General features: G+C 35.9%; 1 protein-coding gene across 2 annotated transcripts; it reads left to right on the top strand.

Moving 5' to 3' along the window:
- The first annotated feature begins 10367 nt into the window (after positions 1-10367).
- LOC149194938 (oligopeptide transporter 7-like) lies at positions 10368-14467 on the top strand. Of its 2 annotated transcripts, none has more exons than XM_089405184.1 (6): positions 10368-11278; positions 11374-11471; positions 11649-12218; positions 12314-12569; positions 13408-13590; positions 13679-14467. In XM_089405184.1, the coding sequence occupies exons 1-6, from the start codon at positions 10685-10687 to the stop codon at positions 14294-14296; spliced, it is 2319 nt and encodes a 772-aa protein (XP_089261310.1). In that variant the 5' UTR covers positions 10368-10684; the 3' UTR covers positions 14297-14467. The 2 variants fall into 2 exon arrangements, with proteins under 2 accessions (XP_089261310.1, XP_089261312.1); XM_089405186.1 differs by having other exon boundaries at positions 10370-11278; positions 13683-13831.
- The last annotated feature ends 533 nt before the right edge of the window (positions 14468-15000 follow it).

The following is a 15000-nucleotide window of genomic DNA, read 5'->3' as shown; positions in this document are numbered from 1 at the left end:
GACGACGTTTTTTTGGGAATCTGGGGCAACATGGGTCCATGGACCGATTTTGCCTCCCAAAGTGGTAGTACTCGGATAGATCTTTCTAACGAGCTATCGTACGCATCAAACGGAGATCGTATGCCAAAGTTACGACCCCGGGAAATTGATGTACCAATTTACCCAAACGGGGCCCACAATTTGGCGTTTCATCTTCTAGGGTTAGGTTTCGGGATGTGAAGGGTTTTCCATTGTTTCTCAACAATAAATAGGCCTTCGAGCCTCATTGTAACACAGTTCGGAACAGTTCAGAGGCATGTAGCCAACACATCTCTTCTCAGAGATAAGCTACCATTGCCCTAGCTGGGTTATTTCTATTTGTAAGCATATTTCAGTATTCTCCATTAATGAAATGAAGTATTATTTCCGCTGCATCTCTGTTTTTATGGTTATCGCATCTCTGTATTTATGGTTATCTCTGTAATCTATTGCGTTCCTGTCTAAATCCGGATCAGAAAGAACTCGTGATTTCTGCACTAATAGGTCTATCAAAATATTGGAGCTCTTTTGCATCAGGAATTAGTAGTTGGAAAGATACTCCAACCTTTGAAAAAATGTGGAATGCATGTAGTCAAGAATAAGTTTGTATATCGTTAATAAGTGACAAAAATGAGGATGAAGAAAACAACAATTCTAATGCCTACTCTTCTCATCGCAAGAAGAAGGGAACATTCAAGAAATTCAAAGGACTAAAGAAGAAAATTGGTCTATAAAATATTGAATGCTACAATTGTTATAAGATGGGACACTACAAAAGTCAATGTCCTGGAAATCCAAGAAATAAGAAGAGAGAAAGAGAACATGCAAATGTTGCCGATGAAGCTCCACCCAATAAGAACAAGTATGAACAATCTGAAGTCAAAGACTTATTTGATAAAGTCTCTTAAGGGATACTATTGCTTGCATATCCTTCTATTTTAAGTTTTATAATGTTTTCTTTTATGTTTTGATTTCTAGAATGTGTAGGTCTTGTTAGAGCCTAGATTTGTCTCAGGGTGAAAAGACAAGGTTCTAGGTCCACATCAAACCACGCTCAGCCTCGTAGCTAGCCGTACGAGGACAGGAGAGGGCTCTCTCCGGGTCGATCTCGGCAAAAGATAATAAATGGGGCTCGAGATGACTGTAATAAAAAATAATCTTAGGCTAGGTATTAAGTGCAGGAATTTGATTTGGTTTTTGAGGGTTTTGTTGAAAAAATGGGAAAGGCAAATTTGGACTCGGGGATGAGGCACAGTTTCTGCAGAGTTCCAATTGGGGAAAGGAAGGCAATCGTTTTGATGCTTTAAAGTGAGTGAGATGGATAGATCAGACTGGTGAGGAGCTAAGGAGAGCAAGAGAGTCTCAAGAATTCTCCTTAAACAGATGAAAACATGAAAATTTAAACAAATTCAAAGGCAGAGCATAGCAGTTATGGATTCTACCTTAATCACTCATTTGTTCAAATTCAGAAGAAGAAGCATGAAAATGATACACATAACACTAAATAAACTTACAATTACTCAGAGAAGCACACCATCAAAACATAAAGCCACATGGATCCCAAACAGTGCTGCAAAACCCTGGTCTTTCCTTAGCCAAAAATGCAGAGATACAATGTACAATAGAGTGCCAAGCTTTTCCCAAGAGTCCAACCCTGAAAATGACTTAGAAATTACATAATATAGATAGGCCAACCTCTTCCCTTGCCTCTAGGGGTCTAGCTCATCATTCTAGGAGTTGTTTCAACCAATTCTAAAAAAAGCACTAAAATCTAGGCAATCAAAACAACTTGCCTCTATAAGGTAGGAAACTGATTCATTCATTAAATTTTCACTTTTTGGTGAATGAATTCTCTAGAACAAGTAAATAAGTGCCAAAATTACATCATGTTCATCCAATTACATCAAGATAAGTCAAAAATAACATCACAAAGCAAAACTAGTCAAACTTGCCGAATTTCTAAGCTGGAAGGTGAAAAATTGGGCCAAAAACCTTTGTGCGCCGCGCCAATTTCTGTATGTGTCGCGCTAATTTTTTGCTGATTTTGAGGCACTTTCTGAAGTCCAAATTGAGCCCAAGTGTGCTTGTTGGAAAGCCCTACCTGTCTAATTTCCAACCCAAGTGGAATTTTTGAATTTGGTTCCCATTTGCCCCTCCAAAACTTCAATCTCCCAACACTACTTCCTGTGTGTGAAATTAGGGGCAGAGAGGTCATTTTTAGGGTGTTTTTGACCTCCCGGGGACTCAAAACTTACCCAAACTTCTTGTCCATGCACCAAAAGGCATGATTTTTCATGTTGAATCCAAAAATGCAAAACATTTGTGATTTGGAGCTCCCAATCCTAAGCGTTGCGCCAGTGGCGCGGCGCACAGGGAGAAAAAACCTATGTTGTGCCCAAAAATTTGTCATCCTTTGATGATGGTAGTGAAACTAGGTGTTGTTGTGATATCTGCCACCAAGGGGAAAAACAAATGTAACCAGGGAATGTTAAGAAGGGGAAAATAGTAGGGGATTAGGGAATATTGAAATAAATTTAATTAGGGAGAGGAGGAGGACTCTATATATGAGAATAGGGTTTAGGGTTTGGGATTGTTGAATAGGGTTGAGGAGATGTTTATAGGGGCAAGGGTTTAGGAGTTTTGGGATTTGGAATGCAATGTAGGATTAATGAGCTTGATGGGGGGGGGGGGTAGGAAATGAGGAAACAAAAGGGAAATGGGGAAAGGGAAGAGTCATTGGCAACCAATCATTAAGTCAAGACCCCACAACAAATTTCCTTTGAATGTATTTTAAAGGGAGGATTTAGATTTTGTTTCAAATGCTACCACCCATAAACCACTCACACCTATCACCAAATTCAAAGCAATAGCAAGAATGAGGGCCTACCTGGCGAATTTATGCAAGGTATGGGCGAATTGGTGAAATTCCAAGCAAGTTTCAGGCTTGAGGCTATACACGCCGCGCTCAAAACCCAGTGCGTCGCGCTCTTTATATGCGTCGCGCCCATTATAAATTACACTGGGTGAAAACTCCCAGTGCACCGCGCACTCTATGTGCGTCGCGCCACCTGCTATATGCGCCGCGCTGCCTCCAAGTCACACAATCGGCCTCTTCCACTCACTGTTTTGCTCTTGCACTTTCAAAACACAATTTCTCCCTTGGATTATGAAAGACACTTGTTGCAAAGGGATAAATAGTTTTGAAATATCTTGACAAGAGATGATTTAAAGTTTTACTTCTTCAAAAAACTCCCTTCATAATGTTTTTGACTATGGCACTTTGTCATTTAATGAAACTCTGTCTTTTGGCTTTCTCATTGATTTTCTGGACTCAAAATGATGAAATTGGTTGATTTTTTGCAGGGATATAGGCGTTGATGTTTGGAAAAGGAAAACCAGAGCCTGCTTTGAAAACTCCATGGCGGAAAAAATACATGATTATTACAAAAAATGAATTCGACAATTTCTTATTCAAAACAGAGTTTTGAACAAGAAATGTCCTCAAATGTGTTTGATGATGAACTTTTGAACTAAGAACCTCTTCGAAAACTATCCTCATGGCATGCGGGCATTATTCGACATTTTTGAAGACCAACTACTAGACCTAGACTCTGAAAATAACTCTTTTTGACCAAAATAGCAGAATGACTATGAATGACTGAAATGAACTTTGATGAACATAGAGAAATTTTAACTAGCCTGGGTAGGTACAAGCATGAGGGAAACAAGAACACCAAACCCTTCCGTCGAAGAATGGCATGCCCCTAGCGGAATGCAACGAAGTGAATCGAGTAAGACACCTAAAAATGGATATGCAAAAAGAGTTTGATCTCTGACGGAGGACTGACAAGACCGACTCTAACAGGTCTAATATATCTTGCTAGAACTTTTGGGTTGATTAAAGTGTAGGTATCCCTCCAAGGACTAGATTAAGAGGGATCCTTCACCATTTTACCAAAAGATAAGTATATTGTTCTCTGTTTTATCTTTCATGTTTGGTTTCCTCCTCACTTTGACATTTGTTTGTATTGCACACTCATAACCTTGTCCTTTATATTTTCCATAGTAGGAAAGCTTGAAAAATACACAAAGGTTATGGAGGAAAATTCAAAGGAAAGACTTGAATCATGAAATAAGTTATGTTGCAAAGGAATCCCTTCAAGAATTTATGTCCTAAAAGGTTTGTTAATGAAAAATGCAAGGTATGTTTTTTTACAAGGTTCTCTTTATATAAAAGGTATGATCATTCTCTTTTGAATTTTGTTGTGCATTACTTACATCTTTATGTCTAGGGTTTTGAATCATAAAGATTATTGTTTGGATGATTAATCATTAGATTGAATCTACCCTTGTTATACTGTCTCTTGTGATTTGATCATTCCTGTGAAATCCTAACCTTTAGGGTTCAATGTAAAACCCTAGTTTCTTGATGCTAAGGGTATGTCAATATTGATTATAAAACCATAGTCTTCTTAGGGTTGTTGATAAAGTCTAGAACATATGATGAAGTCCTATTCTTTTGAAGTTTAAGGTTTTGATAATATTATGGTAAAAACCCTAGTACTTTAGGGTTTATTTTTAATGTCTAAATGAAACCCTAGATTTTTAGGGTTTGGTGAATTAGGGTTCATGAACAAAACCCTTGTGATAACTAAAGTAAGATCCCATGAATTAAACCCTAGGTGTATATTCGTCCATTTGATTGAAACCCTAATATGGTAGAAAATGTTATATATCTAAATTTGATGTATTGATGTTTGTATCTTAGGCTTACCTAATATATATTGATATGAGATGCTAGTGCATGATAATGAAACCCTATATATCTGTGAATATGCTAATTTGATTGTTTTTTAATGAAATGTAGGGTTTGTAACAAAATCATTGTAGAATCTATTATGATTTCTAGGAAATAATATTGAAGCCCTAGATGTATAATGCTATGATTGGATTGATATCATGATTGATTTGTTGATATATAAAGCTTTATGTCTCAAAGATGGAGTTTAGGGTTTATTTTGAAACCCTAGCAAGTTGTTGAAGTCTAGAATATAAAAGGTGTGACCCTTGTTGAATATGAACCTAATTAGCTTTAGGTATTTGATGTCTAAAAATTGAATGTTTTGATGCTTCCATTGTAATAACTTGATTTTGATATAGTTTAATTCATGCTTCTGTATATTTGTATTTAGTTGTACTTGTTATTAAAGTTTTGCAGGTACATAATCTTCAAGATGTTAAAGATGTTCGTAGTTGAAGATTATAATAATGATGAGCATGATGAAGGAAGCTATAAGAATGATGATAATCAAGATGACCTTGATGCCATGAGAAAGAATGAAACCATGAAAGGTTGAAGTTTCTTTGATGTTATAAAATAAGGTAGATGTTGATCTCCATAAGTTGAGAGGGAGCATGGATAGAGGAAAAGGTATATCTCCCTAGTTAAGAGGGAGGGTATATTATGACAACCATAATGAATACCTTGAAGAAAGAATGAAACTGGTGAATGAATACTGATGGATTTGCAAACAAAAAGACTTGAGAAGTATTGAGGTTGTATTTGGTGCTACTAAAGAAATGAAAGAAGAAAATCTTCCAACAAATTGCATTGGTATAACTTAACGATGATATAAGTAGCATCAGAATGATTGAGGACCCGAGAGGTTTGTGTTTACTTGCACATATATTTGAAGGTTTATCACTGATTGGGATTGTGTTTGTGCAAGATTTCTCCATAAAAAGGTTGAACGTTTGAAGCATGCTTGGAATGGTGGATATATATCTGGTTAAGTTGATAAGGAGAGATGAAGCATCTTGTGAGTACAACAAGATGCTTGGGAGGACATCTAGTCGACCTATGTATTGATGTCTAGATCCTGAAGTAGGGAGGGTGGCGTTTGTCTTGGAGCTCCGACCTTGCATACACACCTAGATCCTTGGGTTTGTGTTAGAGCTTCAAATCCTAATGGTATCTAAAGTGGCTAAAGCTTGAGTACACCTTTGTCCCACCCGATTAAAGTACCCTAGTCAAGTATCTAAGATGTAGCACTGTGTGTGTTGTGTCTCTTCATAGAGAATATCATTTTGAGATCTTCCATGTACCTTTATATATGTAATTATGAATACCTCCCTAGTTAAGAGGGAATGTTGAAGAGTGTAACTAGTGTTAGTCTTAATAATTGTATTTGAGTCATGATGTAATGTATTTATCAAAAGAAAGAAAAACATTTTTTATTATAAAATAAATTGACTTATTAAAGCATGGATTTCATACTTGGGTCAATGGATTTTAGGTCAAAGCCTCCATTGTAGGCTTCTAGGGTTTATGTCAAGTTTCCTTGTCCATGTCATAATGTAAAAGACCCTTCTTGGGCTCTAGCAATCAAGAGATAAATTTATTTTTATGTAAAATAGTTCATTTAGGCCTCCTCCACCAAGTCGGCCTCAACCTGGACAAGTCGACCTAATTAGAGAGTCAGAAACCACTATAAAATGGCAACAACTGTACTCATTTGGAATATATCCAAAACAAATTCGATTTGAAATTGTTGGAGGCAGAAAAAGGGTGTGAAATTCAAGGAAGAGGAAGGAAAACCTAGCAAAGAAGAACTCTTTATCAAGCAAAAGAAGTAGAATTTTCTCTCTCCTTGTCTCACACGTGCAAAGTTGTTGGGTTGCTAAAAGGGCCGAAATTACAGTATTGTAGTTGGGCCAAATTTTTGGAGTTGTTGGGCCGAAATTCTTATTTGTTGCTGAGTTGTAGCTGCTAGACTAGAAGAGACTACTGAAGTTTGATGAATTGTATTAGAAGGTGACTTGGTGGAGGAGGAAGGTCTTTTGGTTAGGTCTAAGGTCTTCGTCTATCTCAATTTGATTAGTGGAAGAGTTTGACTGGGTTTTACCCTAGAGATGGGTTTTAGCCCTGGCTGAGTGCCCACATCTGGTGTCGTTGATATTCATGTTTTGATTTGATGATTGCTTGATGAAACAAAGATAAAATAAGAACATAAAGAGACGATAATAAGGTTATATGAATATCACAAGTAATTATCAATATAAGAGAATCTTTCTGCCTTTATGATTTTCTAACAAATGGAATCATCGACATTCATTGCACCATGGGTGGTTGAATTTTTTGCATTTTTGGATTTGCACGGGTATATAAGAAACAATTGCTTAAACCACCAACGGGAAAGTCACATAAACGAATTAAAACCCACTTTATATATTTTTCTTGTTACTCTTTTGGAGAGATATAGTATGCCATGAGGTATCCTTTTACTATGGTGTGATGTTGATGATCCCAGTCATTATTAGTATAGTTCTATGAGCGATGTTTAGGTGATAACATAGTGGATGGCCTTTTATATCATATCACCCATGCGAGGAAGTAGAACAATATTGTAGGTGAGGTATTTTCCCAATGCATTGATGGGAGTGAAGTTCATGTTTTGAATCCATAAATCCTCATGATCTAGCAAGGTCAAAGGGACACTCATATAGATATCATTGTTTGCGGCCCTACAATATATCCCATGATACACCCAGAGATGTGACAACATAACAATAGTCCCATTGCCATTAATGATCCTTATATTTTAAATGTATTTGATAAAAAAATCAGCTTAAAATCACATTTTATTAAAATTTTCTTACAACTATTACTAAAGGAAAACAATTTCCCCCAAGTAAAGACAATCCTACATCATATATCAAATGGGTCCTTATGGAAATAAATGTTAAAAGTAGGTTCCCTGGAAGCCATTGAGAACTCATTGAAATTTATGAATGAATCAATCTCAATTAGAACATAAGGATATATAAGGAGGGAAGTTGGTCTTCTTCTATGAAATCTAGAGGAGGTTTCAGTGCCAACCATGACCTTGAGAGTATGGTTATAGATTATGATCTTCCCACCATTATTTGGTCTCGGTACCTCCTCTACAACATTCAAAGCTAAAAATTCAATGAAGGCATGGAAAGGGGAAAAAATGGAATTTAGAGGCAAAATGTAACATGTTATCGATATTTGATAGATTTGGACCTGATTTCACTGGTAGGGATGGAGTTATAATGACTTGTACGAAATGCACAATAGACATAAGAAAGAGTATAATACACAAGCATAATAAGATGTCAACATGATACCATATGCTCCATCGCCCTGTCAAGTCATCAATATCAACCCTTCATACCCAATAGTAATGGAGAAATTTGTTGTTATAAAATTTGTAGGTTTGTGTGTGTGTGTAAGAGAACCTATAACCTAAATTATAAGAAGAGAAATTTTCTTTACAATTTGATAAAATTAATAAGTTGAACCCAATGCTATATGTCACAAATTTGACACAAATTCTATTTATTAAAAACCACATAAAGTTTGTACTTCATTGAATGTTAGAAAAAGATAAAATTGATCATTAATCATATGACAAATTTAACTTATGTTAGTGTTTAGTAATCCTATGACAAATTTAATTTATGTTAATGTTTTTGGGAGATCAAAATGATTAAAAAAACCAACTTAGATTTATTTGATGTGTCAATCCATTAATGATATAGGAGAATCAAATCCCTTAAAATAAGAAAATTTTCAATTAAATTATAATTTAATTGTAAATAAAATTTATATTTATTATTTCTAAATTGATACTATATTTGATTTGTTTTATATTAATTATATATATTTTAATAAATATGTTATATGATATTGTTGTTTCTAGAGGTCATTACTGTGTTCATGGCCCAAGGATTGTATCCAACATTTCACGTGGACACTCCACTCATCCTTAATGATTAGTAAAGGTGCATACATATTTAAGACCTTGTTGATGCTTTGGAAAATGGGTAGATCTATAAAAGCCTTGTCCTTAATGATTAGTAAAGGTGCATACATATTTAAGGTTTTGTTGATGCTTTGGAAAACGGGTAGATCTATAAAAGCCTGGTTAAAAGAACACATAGCCGATACCTTTCATAATCAGTTTTCCAAATCAGCCATTCCACCCGAAGTGAAGATCTTGATATAGAAAATAATCCTAATAATTTTAATCAAAGCTTAGCCACTCTTGGGAACCTCTATAGAAAAGAATCCTAATAATTCTAATTATGAAGATGGCTATAAGCTTAGCCACTCCTGGAAACCTCTCATTCATAACCTCAATCATTCAAGTTTCCCAATCCCTTCTCCTTTCAAATCTATCCCCGGATTTGCTTAATTTTATTTTTTATTTTTATTTTTTTTTTCTTAATTTTTTTTTATTATTTCCTTAGTTTTTGAAAAAATACTTCTTTTATCATTTTATTACTTATCCCTATTTAATAAATCCCCCTCCCTCATTCCTTATTTATCCAACATTCCTAATAAAAACTTAATTAAATAATTCCTAATAAAAACTTTATTTTCACTACCAATCAATCATTTTCTTCAATTGTTAATTTATAAATATTCTTTAATTCAAACACTCCTTTTGACCTTTGAATAGACTCTCTCCTATCAATACTAACGATCCCCTGAAATTTTATGAAATTATTTTCTTACCTTAATTATTTATTCCCAATAAAATTTCATTTCCTTAATTAATTATTATTAATATTTAGCTATTCATTTAATTCCTAATTCAGTTTAATCTATTTTTAAATTATTCTTCGTAAAATAAATTAATTAATTATAGGCATTCTTTTCTGATCATTCCGCTTGACAGATGGGTGGAGTGTCCACCAAAAATGTTGGGCACAAACTGTGGAGTGTCCACCCAAAACTTTGGACACAATCATCACGTCATGCACACATTAATGACCTCCAAAAACAACAATACCATGATTATAGATGGTAAAAATTTATATACACTTAAATGTGTTATATTTTTACACTTATCCTATAATAATTTGACTACTAAATTTATAGGTGTGTACATACTTCATAGATTTGACTATATAATGTTGTAAAAAAAAACATATCTTGCTAACAAATAGATGTACTTAAATTACACATTAAACCTATCTTATCCATCTTATTTCAAGTTAAAATTTCACTTGCCACAAACAATTAACTGAAATTTTGATGAATATTGATTTTTTTGGTAATTATTTTTAGTTTTATTTTTACAATTTCATAATGAAGCCCAATGCTCTGTTATGTTACAGAACCTAACCTGAAATTCTGATTTGTGGCTTGAACTCAAACTTAGGAATTTTCTTTCATTTTTAAGTATAGACTTGGGTGAGTTGTTAGGAGAAGGTTAATGGTTTAATAAAGTTAAGTTCCGACAAAGAATTCTGTCACTATTAAACTGTAAATGGCGTCTGAAGGTTAGCCCCCACAAACAATTAATAATATAAACTGTGAATGGCGTCTGAATGTTCGTCCCCACAAACAATTAATAATGTTATCATTACAAAATAATATGCAAGTGCATGGTCTGTGGAGCTACTTTGCAGGTGGAATCCATGGGAATATTTCCGTAGAGACACTGGAAGTGTTGTGCACTGTGCAGTAGATATGGGGAATGAATTTTCTTGCCCCCCTGTAAAGCATACACAACCCTTTCTCATATTTTTGGGGTTGTGATCTAAGTTGAATGGTAGATTCTCTGTTTAACAGGCTACTTGTGATTCATTTTCCTGTGTTTGAGCGATAAAAAATAATAATTGTAGTGTTCTAATGGCGGTTCTTGCAGAAGCATCCCCAAACAGCAGAAACGATGGAGAAGAGATGCATAAATCGTCATGGAATTCAGAGGGAGATCTGTGGAAAGCCACTGAGAAAGAGGAAGAGGAAAGACTTATTCCAATAAAAGAGGATCCAACAACAGAGGACGAGTACGATGAACAATCTCCCATCGAGCAGGTGGCACTCACTGTGCCAACAACGGACGATCCAGGCATTCCTGTCATGACTTTCAGGATGTGGGTTCTTGGAATTCTGTCGTGCGTCATACTCTCGTTCCTCAATCAGTTCTTTGGGTATAGAAGAGAACCGCTCACAATTACTGCAATCTCTGCTCAAATTGTAGTCCTTCCTCTGGGTCAACTAATGGCAGCAACCATGACCAGGAAAAAGTTTTTCACAGGGAGCAAATGGGAGTTTTCGTTGAATCCGGGGCCCTTTAATATGAAGGAGCATGTTCTTATCACAATCTTTGCGAGTGCAGGAGCCGGAAGCGTGCAGGCGATTCATATTGTCAATGTAGTCAAGATATTCTACAAGGAGAAGCTCGATTTTTTGGTTGCTTTTCTCATTGTCATGACAACCCAGGTTCTATTTTGACCAATTCGTCCCTAATTTTATGTGTAGGTTAAATTTCCTAAGTTTGGTTGTCTGCAATATTTCTTGTTGTTCTGGATATGCAGATATTGGGGTTTGGATGGGCAGGGATCTTTAGAAAATATCTAGTGGAGCCTGCTGCGATGTGGTGGCCTGCAAACCTTGTTCAGGTTTCTCTGTTCAGGCATGGATTCTCATTTCATTATTAGATCAAAATATCCAAAACTTCACAGAAGTTAATGTGGGATTTTACGATATAGTCTGAATTTGTTCAAATTCTCAGATATAAATATTCATAGATCGAATAGGTTTGAGCAGTTGTTGAAATGTTTTACTCTGTTCCAATTTTTTTTTATTGCAGAGCTCTTCATGAGGAGGAGGAGAGGCCCAAGGGAAGCCTTACGCGAAACCAGTTTTTCGTAATAGTCCTTATATGTAGTTTTGCCTATTATGTACTCCCTGGCTATCTGTTTCCCATGGTGACATCCCTGTCATGGATCTGCTGGATCTTTCCCAAGTCTGTTCTGGCACAACAACTGGGTTCAGGACTATATGGCCTTGGCATCGGTTGCATAGGGATAGATTGGTCCACCATTTCTTCTTACCTGGGAAGCCCTCTTGCCAGTCCCTGGTTTGCAGTAGCCAACATGGGAATTGGATTTGTGCTTGTAATGTATGTTCTAATGCCATTAGCATATTGGTTTGACCTGTATGATGAAAAAACATTTCCAATTTTTTCTGTGGATCTCTTCACTTCCTCTGGCCAAGACTACAACATTTCCAAGATCGTTGATTCGAACTTTCATCTAGACCCCAAGGCCTATGACAAGTATGGCACGTTGCATCTTAGTATCTTCTTTGCTCTGTCATATGGAGTGAGCTTCGCTACGTTGACTGCTACGGTGGTTCATGTCCTTCTGTTTCATGGAAGGTCTGTTCTCAATCCTTAGTGGTTGAACTCATTATCAGAATGATTCCATGGGTCCACTAGAGAACTAAACTATAACTTGCAAATATATGATGCAGAGAAATTTGGCATCTTAGCCTGTCTGCTTTCAGAGATCAAACAGTGGATGTGCACACCAGACTAATGAGGAAATACAAGCAGGTGCCAGAATCATGGTTCACTGGAATATTAGTCAGCACTATGGCTTTAACTATGTTTACATGTCAGTACTACATAGATCAACTTCAATTGCCTTGGTGGGGAGTCTTATTGGGCTGTGCCATTGCCATATTCTTCACGTTGCCCATTGGTATTATTGCAGCAACTACTAATCAGGTAACTTTCAGAAAATGTGTTTCATTCCTGCCGAAATGGCGTTTTATTTCTTACAGCAAGAGTTACAGACACTGTAGGAAAAGTGAACTTTCGGAAAATATGATTCATTCCTGCCAAAATGGCGTTTTCTTTTTGACAACAAGATTACAGACAGTGTAGGAAAAGTCTTTTATGGGAAAAAGGTTTTTTTTAAAGGTACTGTAGTGCGAAACATTGTTGTCCAAAATAAGTCATGAATTTGTCTGTTTTCTAAACTTGTACAATAAAATTACACTATAGGAAAGAGTAAAAGAATTTGTTTTTTTAAATATATGAACATTGTAGGATCAAATGAGAGTAAAAAGAAAAAGACTTGCAAAATTTAAAGTGATTCTAAAACTTATATAATAAATCATAGTATTTTTGATAATTTCATGACAAATATAAATTTCCAAAACTTTCAATAGAAAAGAAAATAATGAGATTATGATTTTACTTGTTAAACACCGGCCAGCTGGATTTCATCAAGGATTTAAATCCGTTGGCTATTTGTAATTAAATTACAAATTTTGAGATTGTGAGAATATTTCAGAATTTGATGTTTATGAAAATTTTTGAAAATATTTCAGAATTTGATGTTTATGAAAAATTTTGAGAATATTTCAGAATTTGATGTTCATGAAAAAAGTTTATATTGTGATAATCAAGAATAATACAAAATTAACTTGATTCTAAAATATTCCCAAAATTAACTTGATTCTAAAATATTCCCAAAATCTGTGATGGAATTTGATCTCAATAGTACACAATTAACTGTTCTTCTCCGAAATTAACTGTTGAACTGATTTGGGCATGACAGACGCCAGGTCTAAATGTCATCTCAGAGTACATTATAGGTTATATGTATCCAGGCAGACCAGTTGCAAACATTTGCTTCAAGGTGTATGGTTATATTAGCATGCTTCAAGCCCTGACATTCTTGCAAGATTTTAAACTGGGTCATTATATGAAAATCCCTCCTCGAGCCATGTTCATGGCGCAGGTACTGAATCTCTGAAATCCTCCATATCCATTTCTTGAGTTCCATACAACCAATTCAAACCATATATATATCATCTAATTTCTTGCAGATAGTGGGCACAGCGATAGCAGCGATAGTGTACTTGGGAACAGCGTGGTGGATGATGAATGACATTCCCAATATCTGTGACACAGCCGTATTGTCCTCTGACAGCCCTTGGACTTGTCCAACGGATCATGTCTTCTACGACGCTTCTGTGATATGGGGATTAATTGGACCCAGAAGGATTTTTGGAAATCTTGGTGAATATGAAGCAATCAACTGGTTTTTCTTAGCGGGAGCAATAGCTCCAGTCATAGTATGGCTGTTTCACAAGGCATACCCTGAGAAAGAATGGATCAGATTGATCAATATGCCCATTCTCATTGGAGCCACAGACTTGATGCCCCCTGCTACAGCAGTCAATTATACAAGCTGGATACTCATGGGATTTATTTTCAGCTTTGTAATCTACAGATACAAGAAAGACTGGTGGCAGCGTCATAACTATGTGCTTTCAGGCGGATTGGACGCAGGATTGGCATTCATGGCAGTTCTACTGTACCTGTGCTTGGGATTAGAAAATATTACATTGAATTGGTGGGGAGAAAATTTGGACGGCTGCCCCTTGGCATCGTGTCCCACTGCCAAGGGCATTGTTGTGGAAGGTTGCCCCGTGTTTTACTGAGTAAGATTGATTTTCTGAGTTTTCCCTTTATTAGATCCAAGCAGGACCGTATTTGTGGTGTTTGGTGCATCTGTAAATTCAGCATGAATTCAATTACGGTTTCGCCAGAAATCGGTCTGGTATTTTCCTTAATCATTTGTCCAACGGGTGTTTTTAAATTTTTTGCGTTACTTTAAATTTTGAGATTAATTTAATTATCCAATTATATAATTTTCGAGTATCTAATTTGTGAATTTCTCTTCTGGTCTCTTGCCGGTCGAAGTCTTGCAGTGACCCTTTAGTGTTACCTGGTCGCATGCAATAGTAGAGGGGCACAATTGTCACAACTACTGAAGCTTTCTCTGCTTGTAAAAAAACAAGAAAGAATGCCAAACACAATTTCCCTAAGACTAACACCAACCCATAACATCATCACCTACACTCATAACACAGATCATGAGGTGAGAGGGATTCATTGGCAATTGCCCCACAGAAACCCCAACCACATAGCCCCCATGACCTAATGCTATTAATTATAAACAAAACCATAGGGTGCTAGAGGCCACAAAGAACTCTATAAAACGGAAAGAACCAAGAACAAGGAGAGACATATGCCCAAGCTCCCAATTATTTAGATAGAAACCCTAAAAACTCAAAGAAATACCAGGACATGCCAATTTCAAGGTTGTTAAGACCAAACATTAACTGAATTTCATTAAAATCAC

This window comes from Pinus tabuliformis, chromosome 2_2 (assembly GCF_031772625.1).
Source record: "Pinus tabuliformis cultivar Carrire ecotype Pingquan chromosome 2_2, CPIR1, whole genome shotgun sequence".
Lineage (NCBI taxonomy): Eukaryota > Viridiplantae > Streptophyta > Pinopsida > Pinales > Pinaceae > Pinus > Pinus tabuliformis.
This window is presented reverse-complemented; position numbering and strand designations above follow the sequence as displayed.

Coding starts and splice junctions, on each gene's coding strand:
- LOC149194938 (XM_089405184.1), top strand. CDS start 10,685: ATGGCGGTTCTTGCAGAAGCATCCCCAAACAGCAGAAACGATGGAGAA. Junction 11,279..11,373: donor TCATTGTCATGACAACCCAG/GTTCTATTTTGA, acceptor CTGGATATGCAG/ATATTGGGGTTTGGATGGGC. Junction 12,570..13,407: donor TTGCAGCAACTACTAATCAG/GTAACTTTCAGA, acceptor TGGGCATGACAG/ACGCCAGGTCTAAATGTCAT.